We start from the raw sequence: 24,954 nt of genomic DNA, 5'->3' as shown, positions 1-24,954 counted from the left end.
GTTTACTTCAACATAGCCAAACTTCAGCCTGTTGACGGCACTAAGAAAAAGGTCAGCATAATCCATAGGCTTCCTCCTATTGGGAGCAGGAAAGCACACAGCAAATATTGTGGCTAAAGGCTCAGGAGACATAGAGCCATTTGAAAATTGAAAGGTTGCCTTGATATGGTGTCGGGAAACGAAAGGTCATGGGGTCACCAAAATTGATAGATTTTTTTTTCCTCTAGGGGTTGTGAGTGTGCACAGTGACTTACATTATCAGGCCATTCATGATGGAGAATTTCAGTTGTTGAGGTCACAGACAAATACATGGAGGTGAACATCAGCATCTTGAAAGAAGTCATAATAATAATGAAATATGAAGAAGCTTCATGAGAGACCATGATGTACACTGATGGTCTGAATGTGAGGTGAAGCTGGCTGCATATGCTATCCCAACTCTTACTCTGGGAGATTTTACTGGTTAGTGAAACAAGTAATTATGGCCACTGTTCCACCCGTCTGCTTTCATGAGCCAACTACACACATTATTAAAGGAATAGTTTGACATTTTGGGTAATCAACTTCTGTATTTCTTGCTGAGATTGAGATGAGAAGACTGATACCACTCTCACATCTGTCACCTGCTGTAAATGTGAAGCTATAGCCAGGAAATTGTTAGCTTAGTTTAGCAGAGATTGGAATCAAGGGGAAACAGCTGTCCGAAGTTCAGTTGTTTTGACCAGGAGCGGTGACTTCCTGGAGTTGCTACTGCAAGGTTGTGAGGCTATCAGTGAAGACAGCAGGCAGTCAGTGATGCCCTTTCCCATATTTCCCAAAATGTGAAACTGTTTCTTTATTTGCTTGTTTGGATGAGTGATGTCAAATTTTTGGCCATTCAATGTCCAAGCAATGCCATTTCTCATTGAGCCGTTGGCAGCAGAGGGAATGTTTGATTCTCACCTGCACCTGTATCACCATGCTGCTTCAAATTTGTGAATATTTGAATAACGCACCAAAATTTGGAAATTGGCATATTAAAAAATGTTCAGCCTGTTATTCAAAGGCATACTCACTCACTGAGTAGGAATCCTCTCAATCAAAAATGTGTTCAAATACTGTGCAATTAGCTTAGGGTCTACTTTTTAAACTTGTTTTCATACATTCATCATACTCATCTCCTCCTATCCTGTTTTTGCCTAGTTAAATAAAATAGCCATGGAAACAATGACCGCCTGTGACAAATCACGTCTCAGTGTTTAGTTGACAAAATGATTCAAGACGCAGAGAGATGAGTTCAGATTTGTGAGTGACCCTTTAGCATAACCAGGACTCTGGCTGTGCTGGACTATATAAATGTGTTTTAATGTAGAGCAGCCAAGCTGCAGTAAAATGGCCTTGGCATATATGCTTGGGTTTAAATCACTATAATGGACCTGGATGTGACAGTCATAGGCTAGAAAAATGAAACCATCCGCCCTCGTAATCCCATAACCATTACTGGGATTGCAACAAAACTGAATGGATACACACTTTAGTAGAGGTAAAAAAAAAAACACACAAAAAAAACAGTGTTCATATCATTTTGTTTGACACTGACAATATGGCTCTCCTCAGATGTCTTGCCTGAGTAATTATCTGTGTTAGAAGTGATGTTGGAAAATTGTCTCATAGGTCACATGTCTTTGACCTATAGAAACTGTTATTGGCCACAGGTTTTGAATTAGCCACACATGTGGGTAAGATACAGTAACCATGGTGGAGTGCTTATCACAACTCACACTGTCAGCAAAAGCAGTCATAGAAAAAAAAACACCGACAGAGTGCAGTAATAGCTAATTAGTTTAAAAAAACAAAGTGCGGAGATTTCAGCACTGTGGAGCCACGCTTCATCCAGACAATAACAAATAATCTGCAGCATTATCACATTTTTATGATTTTGTTTTCCCTAGTGTAAAAGTGATGACATATGTTCTCTTTGTTGACATTTAAGGCTGTTTTTCTAGGACTTTCATAATTATCGTGTTATTTTTAGGGGTTTAAAGGCTCAGTAAATTTACTTCATGACAAAGTGCAATTGCAAGATATCAGCACTAAGTGGGTAGCAATAGTTGTAAGTGTTTTCTATTAATCTAGTTTACTAAACCAAACCTGCAACAATGTTTCATATCATGTAAACAACTGTGGCAGTCTGTTTCTTCCCTATTTCCTACAGCGACACAAACTTAGTCAATGGCCGTGTGACAATGACAGCCCTTACTCCTTTGGTTTACAAGCCAGATGCGTATGTTACTTCCTGTTCATAAGAGGAATCTCTGAAAAAAGCCAGTAGCTAAACATACAGCAGTGTCCAGACATGCCTAAGATAGCTCCGAGCAGTTCTCCATTGTGAGCACTGAAGTATGCACATCCATGCGTCTAAATACTAACAAAGGAAAAGGAGAAGTATTGGGAAGTGTGTACAACTGGTTGTGCGTGTGTGCCAGACGGAACTGACCGCAGCCATTCACAACTTGCCTTCGTTAACCGCAGACTTCTTCATTTAACGCCATCAGTAGTCATATTAGACATAAATCAAAAGAGAAGATTAGTAATCACGTCTGTGGCTGCCGTAGCTGCCACTGATGTAGCAGGGTTAAACACGCACACAAATGAGTGTTTACAGCTATTAAAAGCTGCCTGATTCAAGTTATGGCTCATAGAATAACTTAGAAAATAGATAATCATAGTGTAGGGAACTCAAGATGCCAGTGTGCACATTTCCCCGGATATGTCAAACATGAATTATACGTTGTAAAAGGAGAGGATTAACTGTGTAGCTTTGAGGGAAGAGCTTTGGTTTGCAGCCTTGAATTTTATGTATCGCAGGGATTCACCCAGAGTTAGTTACACTTCTCTTGGTTTACATGTCTTGTTAGGGTCCCTGTCCATATTAATATTTGCCTCAAGCTTTTTTTTTCCCCCTACTGGTAGAATTCCTGATGTCTAGACAAACAAATATGACAAGACTAAGCCCACAGCTTGGAAAGCCGTAGATGTGATTATTTATACCTGTCAAGTTTCGGTCCGTTTTTACGTGTAAATCTTTTATGGAGAGTTCTAAGAAACTGTTCCTGACCATGCCAAGATGTAGCCTGACTCCCGGGCCAAACCACAGGTAGTAAACATTATAGAGGCTGGCATTAACTACAGCACTCGTACTGCAAAACCCACTCTTGTCATTTATTATATCATCTGCACCGCTGGCAACGATTTCCAGTCCCCTGACAGTGATGCACCACATGGAGGCAATGTACCAAGTGAAGAAAAACTGTGAGTGTTGAATACCGGACTGGACACTGTGTGTGTGTGTGTGTGTGTGTGTGTGTGTGTGTGTGTGTGTGTGTGTGTGTGTGTGTGTGTGTGTGTGTGTGTGTGTGTGTGTGTGTGTGTGTGTGTTCACAAATACCCTCCCCTGATGGAATGACTAAATAAGGAAGAAGAAAGCAACGAACACAAACCCAACAGCAACAGCAACAACTCGGTCCTCATAAATGCAAAAGCAGCATGTGTCTGTTTACAAGACACAAGCAATGATCATTTTCTGCGAAACACACGAGCAAGGAGCAGGCCACTCATAAATCTGAGCCCAAGACATAGAATGTCTCTAATGCTCTCCACAGACATGTTGTGGCTGCTCAGTACGTGCCATGTCATAAGGCCAGATGTAGTGGCGCTATAAATTATAATCTAACATTTCCAGGGAGGATGTTAGGTGAAAGCAAATTAGACTCTACATATAACCTGTATGGAGCTTAAGGTACTGCTCTGAAGGTTATCACAACATAGAACCAATTTCAGAAGGCAAGCTTAAACAGTGGTGCTGTCAAACTTAATGACATACACAAAAGATGAGAGATTACCAATAGAAGAATGGGTGTCCCATTATATATAATGTGGCAATCATTAAAGCTGCATTAGACAACTTCCTTAAAATGATGGCTCTGATGACAACTTTTCAAAGTATTTTAATATTCAGAAATCCCATAAATATGTCCCAGTAAATTACACACAGCATGTTTATTTACACTCTTGAACCATTAGTGGTGACTGTGAAAAATGAAAGACAGAGTTAAAATGTTGAAGTGAGTTCAGTTTTTATATTCACTGCTGTTTTGGATGAACTCTGGATTTGAACTTCTATTAAGTTATGATTTGGCCCTTCCTGCGAGTGCAGTGTCCAACGCTATAGGGTTTACATTGGCAAGTCAAAAGAGTCTCAGTATGGATGTTCTTTTACACAAAAACCTTACCTCATGTATAGTTAAACTTTAGCTGGGATTTGAACTTGAACCTGAGGCGCACTGCTACACAAAGAAAGACACAGCTAGACTTTTGGAATGATCATGAAAAAAGGTAAACTTTCTTAAAGGAGAACTTCACTGATATTTTACATCAGGTCTCATGGAGTACTATTGCATGTATGAAAAAAGGGGGTATAAAACAGTCTGTGGCACCACAGCTGATAAATTACCTCAAGTGATGTAACTCGACAAGGAAGAAGAATGAATGGTTTAAAACGGATAAAATCTCCAGTTCTGCCGCATCAATTTTGATCGAGTGTAATGTTAAACCAGTGGGGTGCTCTTTCAAGTATAGTTACTCTACATACATTATGAGAAGCATTACACCATCGGGTTTTGAGATTAGGCAGACCTTTCTTAATGAAGTATAGGCTGTGTAATGACCTGATGGCTATAATGTCTCTTGCTGTAAAGATGGTCTGACTATTGTTGACAGACACTGTCGCTAATAGTACTTTACTCAGTAGCACAGAATCCATCAAGATAAGCCTTCGGGCTGCCATTGAACCATGCCACACCACAGGGTTTTAAAGTTGTTCAGCAACTAGTGTAGGCCCATCCTGCTGACAGTGCCAATCAGTTGTGCAGCTACTTTTTTCCTACCGCGGGTTTGTATCATAATTCATCTCCTCAAGTATGTGATGCTGCTTTTTCATCTTTGAGCTCACACGTGCACATCAGCCAAGCCACAGCTGACGCCAAAGAGCTACTGTAGGCAAAGAAAACAGAGCGTACTATTACTTTCCCCCCGTGCCGTCTGCTTACTCTTGCCCCACAGCCTGCCTGCCCCCAAAAGGGAGTCTGCTTCTGATTATGTGTGATCATCCTCGAGCTTGCCAGCTACATTTCAGACTCACGGGAGTCATTTTTTCTTGAAATCTGGCCCTCATTCAAAAGGAATTACATCGTAGCTTGTCTAAGCCATTGTTAATTGCACTCATGGCAGCTACCACTACTCAGTGATATTCCTGCTCTTCTTGTTATATGGGTTTTTTTTTTACTGGTCATGATCATTTACACACTATTTGTAAGCCACATAATGGAGACTGTATTTCCAGTACTTTGCACGTGCCACAATGTAAGCATTCAGTAGTAGCACGCATCAGACTTTGTTAAGTTTAAAAGCACTATCAAGTATCATTATGACACATTACAAATGAAAAGTTAATTTATCATTTAGTTTAAGCTTACAGTGTCCGTTATTCTGCCAGCTGCTTTAATCACTGCAGTAGGAGCCAAGGTTAGGTAACATTTCAGTGCTCAGCAATGTTTTTTAATTGAATATACGCAACATGTTTATTCATATCTAAATTGTATAACAAGTGTCAGCCATATCTAACCATATCTAACCATATCTTGTGAGCCAACAACACCTCCATGTGTTTTTTACCTTTCCGCATTAGTTTATGACCCCAACATAAAACAACGAAGTCGTATAATGGGAACTATTACTTTGATAAATGGTAATAGGAGCGCAATTAAAGAAATAAGCCAAAAGTGAACCTCAGTATTTTCCTCAAACACAGGCAAAGCACAAGGCATTGTGCCCACATATTCATTGGGGACTGATTTGATACAAAGTAGTGGAAAGCAGAGATGAGGAACATGGTGTGTTTGTGCTGTCAGTGGTTCAGGATAGTTATTTTGGGCGAAGCTGTGAAACCGTATTTCCCTCAAACATGAGGAAAACACATTTGGAAGTGAAATTTGATAGCGTTTGAGTTTTGATTTCAATCATGGGGATAGGCTGAATGTTTGACTAATGTTAATGATCAGATAATAACGCAATTGCCAACATTAACAAGGTAGGCCATTATAGTGATATCAGTGGATGTGCTGCAATATGATACTTTGTTGATCTTGTAAGTCAGAGGTCAGAGGCAGCTGCAAAAAACATGGGGAAAATATATTTATTGTGTGTATCCTCATTTTATACAGTTCACCTGAATTGTGGTAATTCTATATACAAGGCAAACTAATAAAGATGCTACTGGAACTATTCAGCCAATCTATTAGTCATGCAGAGGGCCATCTAGTGAGAAATAAAGTACAATTAAGATATATATTATCTGTCTTAAAATTTAAACTAAATGTCAGCTTTTTAGTAAAAGTGGACAATAAGTTGTGGGGGGAAAAAATGGAAATTGGGACATCGACTGGGCACGCTCCATCTACTGAGTGAGGAAGTCCATTCCATACAATCAAAAGCTGCACAACATCTGTTAAATTGACTTTGTGCTGATATTGTGTTGTCCAAAAAACAGTTTCATCAAACAGCTAAATTAATCTTTTGTGACTCTAAATCCTAAGAAAAAAAAGAAAAAAAAAGAATGTTTTAATTCTTTGATAACGGTGCAAACTTAATTTGCAGAGGAGGATTGTGTGATTTGATCAAAAGCTCCAGACCAGCTACTAAATGGACTTTAATTATGCTGGGATTGTTTTCTGAAAAAGATAACGTCATCATATAGAAATTAAAGTCACAAACATGCAAAATGCAAAATAACTACTTGTCCAAAAATGTTTACAAAATTAATTGAGTTTTACCCCTTTGACAACTATTCTAATTAACTGAATGCAAATATGTAATAAATACATTATTTTAGTCAATAACTTCTAGGAACACACACACACACACACACACACACTCACACACTCACACACACACACACACACACACACCTCCTACCTCCTCCGGTGGGATCCCAGGATAGAAGACATCATGAGCGGTCCAGGAGGTTGCAGGAGCCGGCGCGTCATCCCTAGATGGGCGGCGCACTGACGGAGGACGGAGGGTGTTTTCCAGCTTTAAAAGCACCGGAGCCGGCCCCTCTGACAAACCACGCTGCGTCATCGACCTGGGGAGACTCTAGAAAACCTTCAGTGGGCTGAAGAAAGCCAAACTCACCTCAGCCACGGTCCCCTTAGCAGCGCTACCTGCGCAGCTCTCCAGATCCATTAGTAGCCTCCAGCGTTTCTCCCCGTTTCATTTGGTGCGCATCGCTTTGGTTTAACTTCACTGCGAATTATGTTTGCATTTGGTGGTGTATGAAGTGAACTAGCGTTTGCAATCTTATCATCGGCGTTGCTTATTACAGTTTTACAGTCGGAGAAAGTTGCGCATCGCTTGTTGAATGCAGGATACCTTCTGTTTGAGTGTCAATTCCAAGTTCAGCTTTGGAGCAGCAGCCGGTAAGGAGCGGGGACTCCAGCTTCTCACCTCACTCGCCGCCGAAATGAAGTCTGCAGAAGAAGGTAAAATATACTGCCTCAAGTTTGTTTTCATGTTTCAAGCAGCACTCACACATGGGTTTGCTCTCTCTGCTGCACTCTTGACTCTAAAATGTATCGATATAAAGTGTTTCAATTAATGCAAATTTGTTGGAGATCTTGTGCGCAACTGTGAAGTCAAACGTTGAGTGAGTTGCAATGACTGGAAGAATAGCTGTCAACTGTTGTGAACTCATGCAATATTAAGTAATATTATTTAAGATAAAAAGATTAATTAATTAATTAATAATTCACCTGCAAATATCTGCCGATAAACTGCAGAAACTCACTTAAACTTAAGGTAGTACTGTAATATTAAATCAGTGTGATATTATTTCAAATAGTTATTAAAAGTTATAATTAAGTTAAAACTCTTGATTTTAATAAAATATTTGTAATTATTCTTTGATGTGACATTTTTTTCTAAAGAAGTCACCAAATAAATGCTGGTTCTTTTTTTTGTGCTTGATTTTTCACTGTATGAGGATTAAATTTGAATTATTGTAGGGTGGTGAGTGGCATGCACTCATTTTACATCCACACCATTAGGTGTCTCCAGCTGTCTTTGCAGGTGCTTCACATCAGCTTGTGCAGTAAATTTCAGTGTTTAGGGAGTTTCACTTGTTTCCTGCACTCAACTTCATGAGAGGCTCACATCAACTTCAAATACTTTTTCTGATATTAAAAAGTATTAAAACAAATTTTAATCTACGCCATGCTCAGAGGTCAGAGGTCAGGGTAATCTAAAGAATAACCTTCAGGATTGCTACATTCTTTTGAGGATTGCTGAAAGACACTTTAACACAGATAATTCAGATGGCATTTACAATTCAAAGAAAAGTCTATTTTTTGCCTCTCTGATTTAGCAGCAATGGTAGCAAAATTAGATTTGGTCCATCAGAAGTCATTGATAGTCTGTCATATCTTAATTCACAGAGTCTTCCAGGGCTGATGTCACTGGCTTTTTGTGGATTTTGGGAATTTCATTTTGTCTTTGAGGTTTCAGACAGACGGGTGCGGGTTGCATTATTATTCATTTCAGTCCCTCAGTCCTAAGTCTTATAATTGGTAACAGAAGTTTGTGTTGTGTGTGTGTGTGTGTGTGTGTGTGTGTGTGTGTGTGTGTGTGTGTGTGTGTGTGTGTGTGTGTGTGTGTGTGTGTGAGTGGGAGAGCTGTGATGTGTGCGTTTTGGGATGCTGGGTAGCTTGCTTGACAAGGAGACGTGCTTAACCACACTCAGCCTCAGCAGTATGCCAAGGGCTGCTTTATTATCACACAAATACATAAACTGAGACACACACAGATAAACGCACACACTCTGTTGGTGTTTTGCCATAACCCATAGTCAGCCATGTGCAGTAAGTGGCCCCAGGGTTCTTAGTTCCAGAGGCTGCAGATGACTTCTGTGGGCGACCACCTATCTCTCCCTGAGGTCCCGTCAGTCTGAGCCCAGCCTAGACCACAATCCCTGTGGATAAACCCATCCATTCTTTAGTCACGCTGGTTTGGTTGTGGGGAAAGAGTGTTTTGATCCTGATAGCATAATTGAGAAAAATTGTGGAGGACAGAAAAGAGCACGCTATAATCTGTTTGATAGTCAGTGTTTTCAAATTAACTCTGCTTACACCGCATTTTTAATGCACTGCAAACAATTGTCGAAGCTTTGCTTTGACTGCAAGAATGAGTCACTTTATTTTTTGCTCATTTGATTCACCCCGCAAATTATGATCTGGTATAATTTTGTTAGTTCAGCAGGCGCATGTGACCCGGAAAAGCCAACTTTCAAGATCATGCAGCACAGCAAGAGTGAAAGCCTCAGTTGTGTTTGAGTGGGTGTTAGAAGAGGTGAAGTATGATGCAGTGTAGTGCACTGATAGCGCACATATTCAAAAGGAAAAGAAAAAAAAAAGAGAAAAAAACAACTGCGACTCTAAGCAAAATCAGTCAGCCCTCAAGTAGGGAGGTGTGTCACACGGGTGAAGTGGGCAGGAGATTATCATCTGTTCAGCACTAGAAGAGGATAAGCCAGACAGAGCAAAGCATCAGAGGAGAGTGAGTGAAGGCACACTTTATGCTGATACTTGCTGTATAATCACGAGGACAGAGATGAGTTCCCAGCATGAAGAGCAGGAGTTTGATTTCAGCTATATGTTTGAGTACAGCCAGGATGTCCATCACGAACCTGTAAGAGGTGGGTACTAAAGGGCAGACTGTCTATTCTATATATGTATGTACTGCATGTTGCATAGTGTGAGGACAAGGGCTCACTAATAGACTCGCTATTCTATATATGTATGTACTGTGAGTTGCACAGTGTGAGGACAATGCTGCATGCTGGGATCATGACAAAAATGACTTTAGGGATGTCTCTGTGTAAAAAAGGCTGTGAGAGAGTCTGACATTTAGCATTCTGCTAGTCAAACAACAGATGACTTTTTTGTGTCTGTTTCAAAGTGTTTAAAAGGAAGAGTAAACCTCTTTGATGAAGAAGAACAAAACATTTTCAGATGTCAGATTGCATATGTTCATACACTACAGGCTACCTATGAAAAGCATGTTTGGTTACATTGAACTTGTGCTATACAGAACGTGTCTGATGCACATCACATAATCACCTCTGAAAATAGACTCTCATAAACTAATTTTGGACTGCTTACCCACATATTATGTGGTGTGTGACAGATTCATCATTTCATGTGATGCACAGCATTGTGGTGAACAGATATAGTACACAGCATCAAGGGGAATGCCCTTCACTGCGTTTCAGGCTGAGTGGTATTCATTCTGTGACCACTTTTACCCTCAGTGACATTATCAATAAAAGGAAGATATGAGTTTTACAACTGTTGACACAGCAGCCAGCTGCCACAAGGCTCAACTGAAGAGGCATACCTGCTAGGATATATCTGCTCTGTTTGTATTCCATTACAGTTGTCTGTCTGTGATGTCTGTGTGTGCTTGCTTGTGTTTGTGTTTGTATTTCACCTCGGTGCATCTGTGTGTAACACTGCACTGAACTCTCTTTGACTTAATCACAAGCTCAGAGCGATGCGAGAGTGCTGTCAGTTTTCCACAGGGGAGGGCATAATTCACTCAGTGAGTGATGCAATCAATCAAATAAAGCATCCATCAGCGCTGCTGGAGGAATTCCTGTAGAGTACATATGACAGCAAGGAGTGCCAAATAGAGCCTCAGATGGACTGATCAAACAAATAGAGTGGCTGTGCAACTTACAACTACACAGCAACCACATACAGTAACTGCTCTGAGATGATTGCTAAGCTTCTCCAGATGTTTATAAAGGAAGAAGGAAGTCCGTCGCTACACATACATACATATTGGTAAGATTTGTGTAGGGGTATTGTTCTCAAATGTAATCAGAGTTAATTATTGTCATCATGCAATGGCTCTGAGAATAATAATGTGGCATGTAGTTATACACTATGGTTCTATATTTTTAACATATACTTCTTTTTTTCAGATGCATACAGCTACACACCAAATGTCAGCCTGTCCCTTCCGCTGGGCATGGGAAACCCTTGTCTGGCCACCCAATACCACACCTTACAGTCCAGCCCAGTCATCTCAGTTTCTTCTTGCCACCAGACAGGCTACAACCTCCAAAATGACAACCATGCAGCATCAGGCTATTACCTGCCCCACGGCCTGAGACCCAACGGGGCTCCAGCCCTGGAAAGCCCCCGTATTGAGATCACTGCCTACAGCCAGTATCCTGAGGATGAGGTAGAAGAGAGCAACACTGATGACCATGTCATCAAACGAGGCGTTAACTCCATTGTGACGCTGACACTGCCCAATGCAGACGGCTACCGCGATCCCAGCTGCCTCAGCCCTGCTAGTAGCATTTCCTCACGCAGCTGTAACTCTGAAGCGTCCTCCTACGAGTCCAGCTTCTACAACTATGACAACTCCCCACAGAACTCCCCCTGGCAGTCACCCTGCGTTTCTCCCAGAGGCTCTTCCTCGCTCTTGTCCTGCCCGCATGCCAGTGGCCCTGCAACCTCCCCTCACCATTCACCCTCCACCTCCCCTCAGATAGGAGCTGTTGCAGAGGAAGGCTGGCCAGCTCAACCTCGTGGCTCCAGGCCAAACTCCCCCTCCTGCAGTGGAGGCGGTGGAGGCAACGGCGGCGGAGGCGGCATGGGGAAGAGAAAGTACAGTTTCAACGGCGCCCCCTACCGTCAGACATCCTGCTCACCCAACCAGTCTCCCACCCCTTCCCCACATGGCTCACCCAGGGTCAGTGTCACAGATGAGAACTGGCTCGCCAATGCCAACCAGTACACCAACTCTGCCATCGTGGCCGCCATCAATGCTCTGACCACAGACGGAGTGGTAGATATGGGAGAGGGAATCCCAATCAAGACACGTAAAACCATGATAGACCATTCATCCTCCATGAGCCTCAAGGTGGAACCTGGCGGTGAGGACCTGTGTCTCGATGAGGAGCTCTGCCATGAGGACTATCCTTCCCGTCTAGCCCTCAAGAAGGAAAACTACTGTGGAGGGTTCTTGGATGTGCCCCAGCATCCCTACCCCTGGTCTAAACCCAAGCCTTACCTCAGGTAGGTGGAGCCGCTCTCCTGCTGTGCCAAAAGCTAAACTCAGTAGTACTGCACAAAAGTTAAACATACAAATCAACAAGATGAAGCACTGTGACTTCAAAAATGATTTAACTGCACCGTGAAAACAATCAATCTCTCCTCTAAGTTGTGTTGAGAAGACAATACAGCATACATAGGTGTTTCCAACATTCTGCCTTAGGATTATTTTTGCATTTCCCAGACAGTGCTGAGGAAAAACTTATCCTGTTACCACCTTTTCGTTTCCATATTTAGAGTTGTTCATTTATTTTTAAAGACAAGATTGTTTTAGGGTTTAATCTTCAAAGGCCATATCAAAAGGCAAAAATCCAAAAGTTGCATGCTCTTTACTTCCAAAAGAGTTCTCTTTGAAGATCAAAACTATTTCATAAATCGTATTTTACAGGGAGGAGTTGCCCAGCATGACTGTGCCACTGTTGCTATAGCAACCCAAACACAAACATACAAACACACAAAGACACGCACACACACATACACTTAACTATATCATTGATTTTTGACTTTTGGGCAAGGTAAGCTTTTTTTCAATTTCAATTGTGTCCCTCGCAGCATTTTTTTTCCCCAAGCCAATAACACACTTTCCTGTCGGAAATCAAGTGTTTGATTAAGATAGTGAGCAACAGGAAGTAATGGTGACAGGCCTGGCTGAAGGGGAAGCAGTCTGTGGGTTAATCAGCCGGCTCACTGCTCTGGTCTGTCGCGCCATCAGCCCATCTCTTTCTGTGTAGCTAACGTGATGTCATGCACTGACTGGGCAGATAAAGCCCTGTGGGGGGAAATCTGTTCGTTTTGGGTCAACAAACAGCCCGCAAGTTCCACAAAGATGCCAGAGATTGGTTTCAGTCGAGCCACCCTTCAGGTCAGGGGCTCTGAGTTTACCAGGCATCCGGCATAGAGAAATATTGTCTTGCACATGTTTGTTTTGGTTTAGATATCTCCACGGTGTTCACATGGGAAGCTCTGACTCTCCATATCGAGAACAATGAAGTTAAGAGAGGCCAGCTGTAGCTCTGAGAAAGAGATATCATGCTCCAAGGCAGGGTGTGCTGCTGACCCTGTTCCACTGTATAACTCCATTGTCTTTAATGCTGGTACAACTGTGCTTTATAATTTTACAGTTATCAGTCTTGAATGGATAATAATTGTATCAAAGGGCAGGCTGATTGCTAGTTTGTGTGAGATTTGTTTTTATGCCCTAGAAATGTCTTTCCTCCCAATGTCACTTTCTTAACTCAAAGTGTCTGTTTCCACCTGCCACACCATAATACAAAACACACTGAACTCTAACCAGAGCACATCCGTGTCTCATTTATTTTTCTTTAAAAAAAAAAAAAAAAAAAGGCCACTAATTATGACCCGGGCCCATGGAATTACACACGTCAGCGAATGACTTCAATTGATTAGATTATAGACCATGATGAAATGGAGAAGGATCAAGCCAGTTGGATTACACTAAAGTGTCCTAAATTAAGGCTTATTTAAAGCAAGTTCAGAACTTTTTGATTTAGATTTCTTTGGCAGTGATGACACCGTGGAAAAAAAGCAATCTGACAGTTCATAATTTGGCGAATCAAATGCAACTTTAGCTTTAAGAATAGAATAAAATGGAAGAGAATGGAAAAAATAACCCCACAAAACAGAAAACAAATAAAATATAGAAAGACAATCATTCACCATGTGTCACATTGTTTTTGTTCCAAGCTAACTGGAAATGTGAAAAACAGCACTTCCTGTTTTTCAGGAAAGAATAACCAGATACCAGGTGTTTAGCACAGAGAGTCTACAGTTTGGGATTAGATACATAGATTGGATAATACACTATTATATCAATCAGGGATAAAGTGAAATAAACTGATATTGTATTGTATTGTATTATTGTATATAATAAAAACCAATGTGTGATGTTATTGCAGCCCATCTCTGCCAGCTCTTGACTGGCAGCTTCCATCCTGCTCCGGCCCATACAGCCTACAGATTGAGTTGCAGCCAAAATCCCACCACAGGGCCCACTATGAGACTGAGGGCAGCCGAGGGGCAGTGAAGGCCTCGTCTGGAGGGCACCCCGTAGTACAGGTACGCCACCAACACTGTAAACTACTACTAAACAGCATTTTTAGTTTTTTTCCAAAACATATCTTTTAAGACTCACAATGCAAATTGTAATTTAATAGACAAAGTTAGCTTTGTGTGTTTGACTGTATGATGGTTTGATGTCATTACAGCGTAATTGGTAACAAGCATAAAAATGCATGATGATTAATGGCACTCCGGCTGTCCAACAACAAGCCTCTGACTTGAATGTTTGGCTCTTGCTGACTTTATGACAGCATGTAGTCACGGTGCAAAGTCTGAGCAGCCATGAAATTGTTGCGATTTGTCTAAACTGTGACATTTTCTTCTTTTTAAATTTTTTTTCTTGAAGAAATCCTTTAATCCTATTTGTGTGGTCAGATTCTGAAGTATGTGATTTCTTTTCAAACTATGCACAACATATCTAGAAAAGTGGAATTGCTTATCACTAAGAAATCATATCTAATTCATATCAAAGCAGATGTGTACTTTCTACACACCACAGTCTATATGTTTCTGCTTGTGCTTGTATGCTGTGTTATTAATGTTCTGAAGCCAGGAGTCAATCTACTGCTGCGAAAGGTCGCTCTGACCGGCAGCAGTGCATGCTGACTCAATTAGTAAAGAGTAGGACCATCGCCTCTCACTATTGTACTTGGCGAAAGCTAATAGAGCACACGTCAGTCTCACTGGCAGCACAGTACAGAGCTCCTTTCTCTTCTACACTGTCATCACACTGTGCTGACATCTTGGTTTACTCAAGGTGGGGATCTAGAGGTTGTGTGCATGTCCTTAAGGTTGGAGTCAATTTGCCTTTAACGCAATCGATTCAAAATAAAACTGCATTTGACCTAATAATTACAGGTGTTACTCACTGGTGATTTGTGTTATAAAATGGATTTAAAGGCTTTAAATGACTATTTATCATGCAAAACATCAGCCAAAGCAAACACTGAACCTGCAGTAATTTAGTGTTTGGAGCAGTACAGGTTGAGGTTGGTGGTCCATTCCTCTTATGCACTTAGCGTTAGACGTTGTTAGCGCCACAGCTGTTTTGTAAATAGATGTTGTCAGCACATCCTGGTCTGGTCAATGTCAGACGCACTTGACAGCTGTTGGCCAACGTGGTGTTATAAACAGGCCTGTCAACCCTCAGGTTTCTTCTGTAAATACAGGTAATTATTCCTCCTTCATTACAAACCTTTGTATATCAACATGTGGGTGAATCAACATTTCACCCTCGCACCTCCCCGTGAGGCTGACCAGACTCAGCCTGCCACAGACAGCTGTGGCAGGTGAGACCGGTCTTGATTTAGTTTACGCCACTTTCTGACTCACTCTGGGGGCCAGAGTAAAAAGTCATGAGTAAGCGTCCTGTGTGTCTTTGCATATACAGTGTTGTACAGATTTAGATTGATGACTTGGGTTGTTTAACTCATACTACACAGGCAACTTTGTGAGGCTGTTTTCAAGTCCTGCTTTGATTGTTGATTATTAGTAAGTAGTAGTCATAGAGAAAATATGATGACGGCTACTTAACCAGCACACCTTCCCCCTCACTCACAGAGCACACATTTTACTCTTAGTCTTTTGGTAGGGAGTGATTTATGCTTCTGATGTTGTGTGTGCAGTCAATTGGGATATCTCGAGGGTTTCATACCAGTGGAAACCACTGGAAGCATGGCAGTTGGCAGGAAGATAAATCTATGAGGATTAGGCAATCATGTGTACATGCTTGAGGGTACGGTGCTGAAGAAGAGTATGTACTGTATCTTCAGGGAGTTTTTTCACAGTTGGGAGTAGAAAATCTCTCATATCTCTGACTGTATTACTCTTCATCGCTCTTGTTGTCTTTGTTGTAGCGTTGTGTGAAATTGTGTTGTTGTAATCTTGGAGGATAGGCCATGTTGTAGTCCCCAGAAACCCTGTGGTAATAAGTGGCAGGCGCTGGATGGGTGAGGTGCAGTCAAGAAGAATGAGTCAATAATGACACAGGGGCACGGGTGTAGGAAGAAGCTAAGGAAGTATTTGTGTGTGTGTGTGCGTGCGTGTGTGTGTCCTTAAAGACTGGAGCAAGTCAAGAGAAAAAGAGAGAGAGAAGGGGCAGAGGGAGTCACCAGGCAGCTGGGGCTTGGCTTCGCTGCCCCTGGAGATATTCTGTATCCTGCTGATTAGGGCCTGGGTGGCCCGGGGTCGGCTGAGCATGGCGGTGATGGGGGGTGGTGGTGGATAGGAGTTAGAATCCCATCGCCCATCGGATGCCACCTCCCCTTTCCATGCCCTAGTGCCTCCCTCCTTCCCTGGGGAGCCTGCGGATGTCACTTCTTGTGAACTGTTCATCCTTCAACCATCTCCCAAACCCACACAAGCAGGCCTCCCTCCGTTGAAGCCCAATCATCCACGGCTCTTTTGTTTTTTCAGCTCACGGATGATCAGACACACACGCTATGAATGATGGTGGCATGTGTGTTGGAAAGCAACGCTGGATGAAAAGACAGCAAGATGAAAAACATGAAGCAATACACTGTTTCAACACCCTACGATGTCCCCAGAGAGACAGCAACTGACAGATAATCAAACCAAAATGCTCAACTGCTCATTTACTGTTGATGTCTAGTTATCAAATAACAAGCGGAGGTGTTTTTCTTGACATACACAGGGATGTTTAGCATCAGTAAAAGTCTGACATCATCATGTGCTGCAGCAGATCATCCACACACCACATCCAGCATTATCAGCCACACAGGATGGATGGATGGGTGGGTGGGTGGGTAGGGAGAATGGAGTGTCTACTCTCCAGCCACACACCGATGATTATGGGTTACCTCGTCTCATTACCCCTCCGCTGCTTGCACCGGCTCTTGCGCTTTCCGTTCCAAATCTTAGTCATTTATTCTGGACTCGCACTCCCTCCATCCCTCCCCCTCCTCCGCATCCACAGCCTTTCAACCCCCCTCTCCTACAATAGGTCCACTTTGTGACCCCCACGGCTGCTTTTCCACTTTATTTACTGCAGCAGACCACAGCGCCATTAAGGGGATCTAGGGTACTCTACCGGCTCCTTTCACACTGTTCCAGACACTGCCCTTCCCTCACCACAGCTATGCCAAATGTCTACAGGATGATTTTCGGAGCCATGATCAGGAAAAACCAACAGCCTGGTGTACCTTCACTCAAAATACCACCGCAACATTGATTGATGGGCTTTTTCCAAACGAGAACAGTTGGGGGAAAAAACTGGAAATATGCCGAATTATTTTCATTGAGAATATAGTGACCAAGAACGTGACCCGGTGATCTACAGTGTGGGTTCAGTTGATGATGTTGCAGAGGCTTTCAAGTTCACATTTAGTTATGAAACACTCAAACATCCGCTAGGCCCTTAGTAATAGCAGACAACAACACCTGCGGAGAATTAACCCTATCGCACAGCACGCAGCGCAGTCCTGCATATGGCTAGTTTGTATGGGATAATGACTGGCCTATAGGGCTCCCCCCCTCCCCGCAACACACACACACACACACACACACACACACACACACACACACACACACACACACACACACACACACACACTCTCTCACTCACTCTCTCATTATGTCTAAAGCAGCAACAGACATGGTGTAATTTCAGCAGGATGTGGCCATCATCTCTATTAACATGTGCGTGACTTAATACCCATCTCCCTTCACCCTGCAACCGTATGTAATGCACTTCAAATTTGCAGTATGTTTCCGCCACTATGACATAAAAGACCCCGGCAAACATGTGCTCGGTTCCCCCGCATGCGCGGTTTCACCTTGGATCCAGTGCTTGCTTGCTGCGTAATGTCTCAAAGAAAAAACCCGCTGATCTACTGGACCCTATATTGTAGCTGCTAATTGCTCATTAAAACTACTGCCGCCTCTTGTTTGATATTCAAAAGGCTTGGTGTACCCTGTAGTGCTTTTCAAGCTTAGTCAGGGCTATTATTTGTTGCCCAAAGGGGTATTTATGCCACTTTTAAATTGTGGTTCTCCATCTGCGGGGCTTCCCTTACACTGGTATTGGGCTACCACTAATTACCAGTTAATAACAAGTGGAAAAAATGGAAGTAAATGTGCATCGTTTTCACTGGTTTGAGGTGATAACCAGGCAGCCCACAGATTTATGAGGCAAGACACTAGTGGGTTGCCGTGCTACTGGGGGCACGGCAGTCGTCACTGCATCATCTTACTCACATTTTCTGTAGATTACAGATGATATTTCTTATGGCAGACTGTGCTGGTAACAAAGTTACTCTTTTTATATGGAATTTGGACCCGCAGTGGTCTAGACATTGGCTAGCACTTGAAAAGTTGCCCTCAATGACATGATACTGAAGCACTCAGTTCAACACAAACTTTTGAGGGATATGACTGTTTGGTTGCTTATAAAAAAGAAGCAGCATTTGTAGCTTTGGAAAGGCAGCACATTAAAGGATTGCATATGTTGCCGTATGCATTCAATATGAGGCACTGGAGACATTAGCGGGGCAGGAGGGTGATGGAGTAATGTCTGGAATGAGAGACAACTTGGATGAGTGTACATTTAATTGGGTACAGCAAAGGCTGGTTGTGTGACTGTCAGCACTTGACAGAGAGGGGAGCGTGATAATGGGAAAAAGCCTGAAACTGCTGTTGTATTTCTCCTCCCCTGCCTCAGTCTCTCCCCTCCTCTGCTGCTTCCAGTCGCCTTTTCCTCTCCCCAATTCTTTGCGCCACGTGGACTTCTACGAGTCATGACATTTCTCCAGGCAGTGATGATATCACTGCAGAGGGATAGAAGTCAGCCCACTGCGGGTCTGTGGAGTGTATTCACACTCAATTTCGAGCCGGGCCAGACAAATCTAATTTACCAGCAAGTCGTTATTAAACAGTACATGTTAAAATCCTTTTTTGGAACTATTGAAGCCAGGTGCAAGCAGCATTGGAAATGTCATTATTACCAAAGAAAATGAAGGATAAAAAAATCAGTTGAAGAAATCTCCCCGATTATTATTCTATCACAAACTATTTTCTTTGACTGAAGCAAAGAAAAAATTATTGAGACTGTATCCCAAGGGTTGAAACTTTTTGCACTGATGATATATCTGCAATGGCTAAGAGACAACTGGGAGATGAATTGTGGAAAGTGGACAGAGTGCACCCCCTTTCCCTTTTTAGCTCAACACTGCTCCACATCATCACAACTGACCCAGAAGATACAGCTGCATACAATTACACAATTAATGCATCAGCTGCCATATCCACAATGTTTTAGTTGAGCCTCAGCTATCAGAAATGGCTCGTGCAACAGTGGCTTGCAGTGGGAGGTGTAAATGGATCTAGCTGACACAGTGGCAGAAGTTGGCACGCTGAAACAGCTGCAAATCAAGCCTTGATTCAAACTTGGTTTAGATTATCTCAAAATAAATATACAGTACACGTGCCAGATAGGCTGCAGTTACAGCTAAAAAAGCTCATCTGGTCAAAATTAGCCTCCAACCTCACATGCAGCATTAGACACAAATACAAAGCTGAGGTCACAGGTGTGTGTGAAGTGTCTGTCATCGGCCCACACTTTAAGTTTACGACATTATTTTGCCCCTTCCCTCCCCCAACTTATTCCCCCTTTGAGAATAAAATGAAGAAGTAAGTTTTGCGCTCTGCTTGTGGTGTGTATTTGAGTGAGCATCACAGAAGTTTAGCAGTAGGGCCGTAGGGAGAGGGTCAGGGGAGCACATATGGTAAAGGAATTGGGGGAGGTCGCCTAGGGGGGACTAGACCGCCTTTCTTTGCTGCTGGGAAGACCAGCGTCACCAAGAGGACTAGCTGACCTCATTAATCACTTCCTCTTCTCCATGAGGTCACTACGGTTTTGAGCGAGGATGCCATCGACATCGTGCGCTACCGCAAGGCGAGTGAAGGGATAAAGACCCCCCCGCCCGCCCCCTTTTTCTTCTGCTTTGAGGGCCTCCATACAGCCACGTGGCGGCTGAGGTAATGGTTGGAGGTCACCAAGAAAACCAAATAAGTCTGCTGAGGCAAAAGTGACAGACGACACAGCTTTGTAGCGCGACTGCCTGAGTTTTATTAAATCATATGGAAACGTCATGCAATTTAACGCTCCGGTGTTTCAGATTTGTACCTCATGCTCCACCATAGTGCTCTCACGAGTCAATACGCAAGTAACTGGTAGCATGTGCGGCTATGGATAATTACCTCTGGTGACACCATAAGTAAAATATAACAAGCGGAGCGGGGTCTGCCGGTGAGATCATCGCATAGATGAAGTGGTCCCTTGGGATGCCAAGACTTCAAGAAGCTCCTGACCTCGGCCTAACTCACTGATGACTTGCATGTGTGACTAGCTCACAGGTCAAGACAGCTGCTAGAGACACTATGTGGAGCTGAATAGAAAAATAGGATGGTTGGAACTGGAGATGAATGACAGCCTTAGCTTTACCACTCCCAATGCACTCCCTTGATATCTGAATCAAAGAACAAAGCCAGATAACCACTGGTGTTTAGATCATTGAGACATATGGATATATACTCTATTCCAGTGATTAGTCTTATCCTATTTTTACTCAACATAATTAATACTGAAAACGTTATAACTGTGAAGAACAAGAACACATCCTCTGCCTTGTCCCAAATCCAAATGGCACAAGAACAGACCAAAGCATTTTAATCTTCATGTTTATTATCAATCCAGACAACTTTTAATACAGTATCCAGACAAATTTGCTCTCAAACAAAAGAGGTGTCCATGACACTGTAGCACTAATTTCCACAGACTCCAAATGACGTATCTATGCAGTTCTCCAGCAGCCTTCCTCTTCCTCAAACCCCTATCCCTGACCGCCCTCACAAAGGTAATTATAAACCCATTAATCAGATTATGTCATAGGTTACATGTGGTCTGCATTTGGTCATATGGCTCAGTCTGTTAGATAAACAACAGGGGTCTTTTATTCCATTCGATGGTACCACTGTTTTCACTTGGATGGAGCTCAAAGAAAATTGGTCTGAAGTGATGCGCTGGTGTGTGCTGGAGTAATTGACCAATTTGTGGGATTTTTCAGATGGCCATGGCTTGGTGAGCCTTGGTCTTGAGTAAATGATCTCTCACAGTAAATGTCACATGTGGTGAAGTAGCCACCTGGGTGGATCCATGGAGGTCCTACACCAGTTGATGAGAAGTTAGACCTCTTGGTTTTCGATGTACCAGATGGATTCTACAGTCTTATGAAAGTTTGGAGAGATTTCTAAGCCCACACTAACATCCGCCCATATGTCCATATGAGCACTTTGGACTGCAAAGAGCAAGTATATCCTGGGAGGTCTGCAGCGTAAGACCCGGTTCCACCAGAAATCCACATTTGGTTGGCAAATTATTCTAGTCAGAAATCACTCATTAAGTATCAGTTGTCCTTTACCACACTTTGGAATTTCCAACCCTGCCTGTGTTTTCATATTTTTGAGTCATTACACACTTGGTTAAATCATCAAATTATGTTACTTTAGACATGGTTAGAAGATGATCCAGGGATGCTGAATGTAAACTGGCAGTGACAGTTTATATTTGAAGTGCTATTGACCCCAAAGTCAACAGTACTTTTCAAACTATGCATGGCTATGGAGTTTTTCTTCTCCTTTTTTAAAAAAAAAGATTTGATCTTTTTATTAGTTTAGCAGTAGCAGTTAATGGAGGGCTTCTAGAGGAAGTGGTACTTGTTTGAAGTGGTGGTTCTGATACAGGAGTCTCTTTCATCACAGTGGGACACAGTCTCTGAGCTTTAATGGAAATCATAATGCATGTTCATAACTGCCCAAAGGCAAGGTGGCTGGAGCTCGTCTGCATGCCAAGTTTCGTGAAGTTTTTTGGTATTATTAACTTTTCTAACACATTTAGGTTTGAGGTTTGTTGATTTTGACAAGTATCGTGTATCTGATAGCACTTTTTGCATAATATAATTAATGAAGTAACTGACTAATGTTGTAACAAGGAGTACTTTGTAAAAGTTGCTATTCTGTATCCGCAGTCATGTGAAAGTAAGCTTTACCATCGAACGATAAATTATTTAAGAAACTTGAAAGAAACAATAAGAATTTGGACATAGTGCATTATGTATATCTATTTGTTTAACACGTACATTCCAAATTTTTGATTTCATCTATCAACACTAATGATTTTAAAGGAGGAAGGGCCTTAAGGTAAGCATCACATCATGAAGAAGAGATGCTTTCCTTGGTTTCTTATTTTATTTCTGTAAGGGTCACTTTGCACTGACTCACTGTTGACTGGTTGCCTCTCAGCAGGCACTTTTTTAATAGCAGCAGAGCAATTTTAATGAACAGTGAAGTGATGGGAAGCCAGTCTCTTCATCGGTCTTTGTACCCCGGAGATCCCTACCCCAGACAGACTCCGAGACTTAAAAAACTTTTTTTCATCCTCCCCTTAAGGAATGCAGAAGAAGTATCAAAAAATAAAAAAGACAGCAAAGGCCACTAAAAAAGGGTCTCCAACCCAACGAAAAAACAAACAAAGAAAATTGGCTTATTTTGCAGCCCCTCTGCCATGTCAGAGCTATCATTAAAGGCCACTTTAACTATCAGTAGCTGATGTGCATTCAATCTCTATTTCCTAAATGAGGGGTTGCCTGAGATGAGGGTCTTAAAACCTGATGTTGGCTCTCACCTGGGTCCCTTTGTTCTCCCACCAGCTTTATGGCTACATGGAAAGCGAGCCACTCACCCTGCAGCTGTTCATAGGGACCGCAGACGACCGCCTCCTGCGACCACATGCCTTCTACCAGGTCCACCGCATCACCGGCAAAACTGTCTCCACCGCCAGCCATGAAGTCATGCAATCCAACACCAAACTTCTGGAGATCCCTCTGCAGCCTGAAAACAACATGAGAGCAATGTGAGTGCTCTCAGACCTCTACAAGTCCTCTATCAATCTTTTTCTTTCCACATTTTTCTCTGTTATCCCCTACATACACAAAACATACTTTTCTCTCTCTCTTCACCTTGCTCTTTTCTGGAACTCTACAAACAGAATGCCTGATGATAGGCGCTATACAGAACACAGGTCTAAATAGGTCTTGAAAATTGATATCTTTACTTTCACCCCAAGAGGTGCATGATTTCTAAGGAAGTTAAAGAAGTACTCTGCACATCACTGCTGAACTAATTAGGAAAGATGAAAGGAACACTGCACCCCAAAATACTTATTTTGATTTTGGAGGCGATTTCTCAGGGGCCTTAGCTTGGGGCTCAAAATTAACTTTTTTTGTCCACTGGCCAAATGGCTAGTGAATGTTCAAATTTTACCAGGCACTCAATAGATTATCATAGTTTTTTGGGCTAGTAAGGGGAAGCAAATCTATAAGCCACTTGCATATTTTATCAGTATTTGGGTGACAGCTGGTGCTAATTTTGCGTCCTGTCTGGCTTTTTCAAAGAACGGAGCTACTTTATGTGGTTGCCATATTACAGTGGCCAAGAAAATCAAAGCTGATGTGTAAAAACGTCAATGTTATTATTAGAATATGTTAAGTAAAACCAAAACAAAATAGGCCTTTTGTTACAGCAGACATTTAACTTGTCATAGCAGAATAAGCACAGGTGTTACTTATAACATTAACGATGGACCCGTTATTTAGTACCCCAATAGCCCATGACAGTGTGACAGTGAGTCAGCATGCACAACAGGACCCTAAAACTTAATCAAATTCAGCCGTCATTAATTTGATCATTTACACGTGTGTACTACTACTGTCACACTTCACAATGTCATCTGTGAAGCGGTCTGTTTCTAACTGAATACCTGCTAGCCAACTGTGCAATTTTGTACTATGTATGTTAGCTAACGTTTACCACAAAACAAGCTAGCAAGTGAGCTCATTTTAAATGAAGGTGTCTGTCCACTCGTCATGAGTCATGGGGGTTGGACAGCTCCGTCAGAAGTGAATAGGGGATAAATATAATCTTGGTTTACCTTTTAAAAACTTTAGCTTCCGTTTGCTAGGCTAAAGGAAAATCAACCTTGGCCCCGCTCATTCCCCCTCCAGACTTACAGTAATCCAAGGGGCTGTGCTCTGCAGTGTGTCCAGGCAGTAGCTTTTCTCCTGGGGCTCCATTCAGACCAGGCAGCAGTGAATTTATTGGACTGGGGCCCAGAACTCTGTGTTATGGATAAAACCACTGTATCTGAACATAGGTTACATAAGGCCGTTGCCTCTTACTGCACCTCGAGTTTATCCTTCATTGTTTAAAATTGTCAATAATGTTTTCGGAAGATAATCAACAATGACTTAATGCATCTCCATTTTGTTAGGTCATATTTTAATGTTTGTTTAAATTTAGGAGATTTTGAAGACATTTTATGGGTTCTCCTGACTGGAAAGTGGACTTCTTTGGTCAGGCATGGATGATTTTAACATTCATACTGTCTTACAATATAATTTCCAGAAATACCACAATATGCCTCATATTGTATCATATTTAGGGCCGCCCATCAACCGTTTGACTTAACGTGTCTCTAAGGATTGAATATGATATTAGAAAACATATTCAAAAGGAAGTTTCTTTAGCCTTTTGTCGTCAGCATGCATGCTAAAGGCAGAGGAGTGAAAATGTTCTATTTTCCTCTGAC

The 24,954-nt window shown here is 42.2% G+C and overlaps 1 protein-coding gene across 1 annotated transcript in view; it reads left to right on the top strand.

The window, feature by feature from the left end:
• Positions 1-7,342: 7,342 nt before the first annotated feature.
• Positions 7,343-24,954, top strand: part of LOC133983577 (nuclear factor of activated T-cells, cytoplasmic 1-like) — a 56,943-nt gene continuing 39,331 nt past the window's right edge. The window contains exons 1-4 of the mRNA XM_062422707.1: positions 7,343-7,577; positions 11,075-12,179; positions 14,132-14,291; positions 23,018-23,220. Of these exons, the coding sequence (XP_062278691.1) occupies positions 7,457-7,577; positions 11,075-12,179; positions 14,132-14,291; positions 23,018-23,220 (1,589 nt within the window). The 5' untranslated portion in view covers positions 7,343-7,456. The remainder of the gene's footprint in view (positions 7,578-11,074; positions 12,180-14,131; positions 14,292-23,017; positions 23,221-24,954) is intronic.

Source organism: Scomber scombrus, chromosome 7 (assembly GCF_963691925.1).
Source record: "Scomber scombrus chromosome 7, fScoSco1.1, whole genome shotgun sequence".
NCBI classification, from domain to species: Eukaryota; Metazoa; Chordata; class Actinopteri; order Scombriformes; family Scombridae; genus Scomber; species Scomber scombrus.
This window is presented reverse-complemented; position numbering and strand designations above follow the sequence as displayed.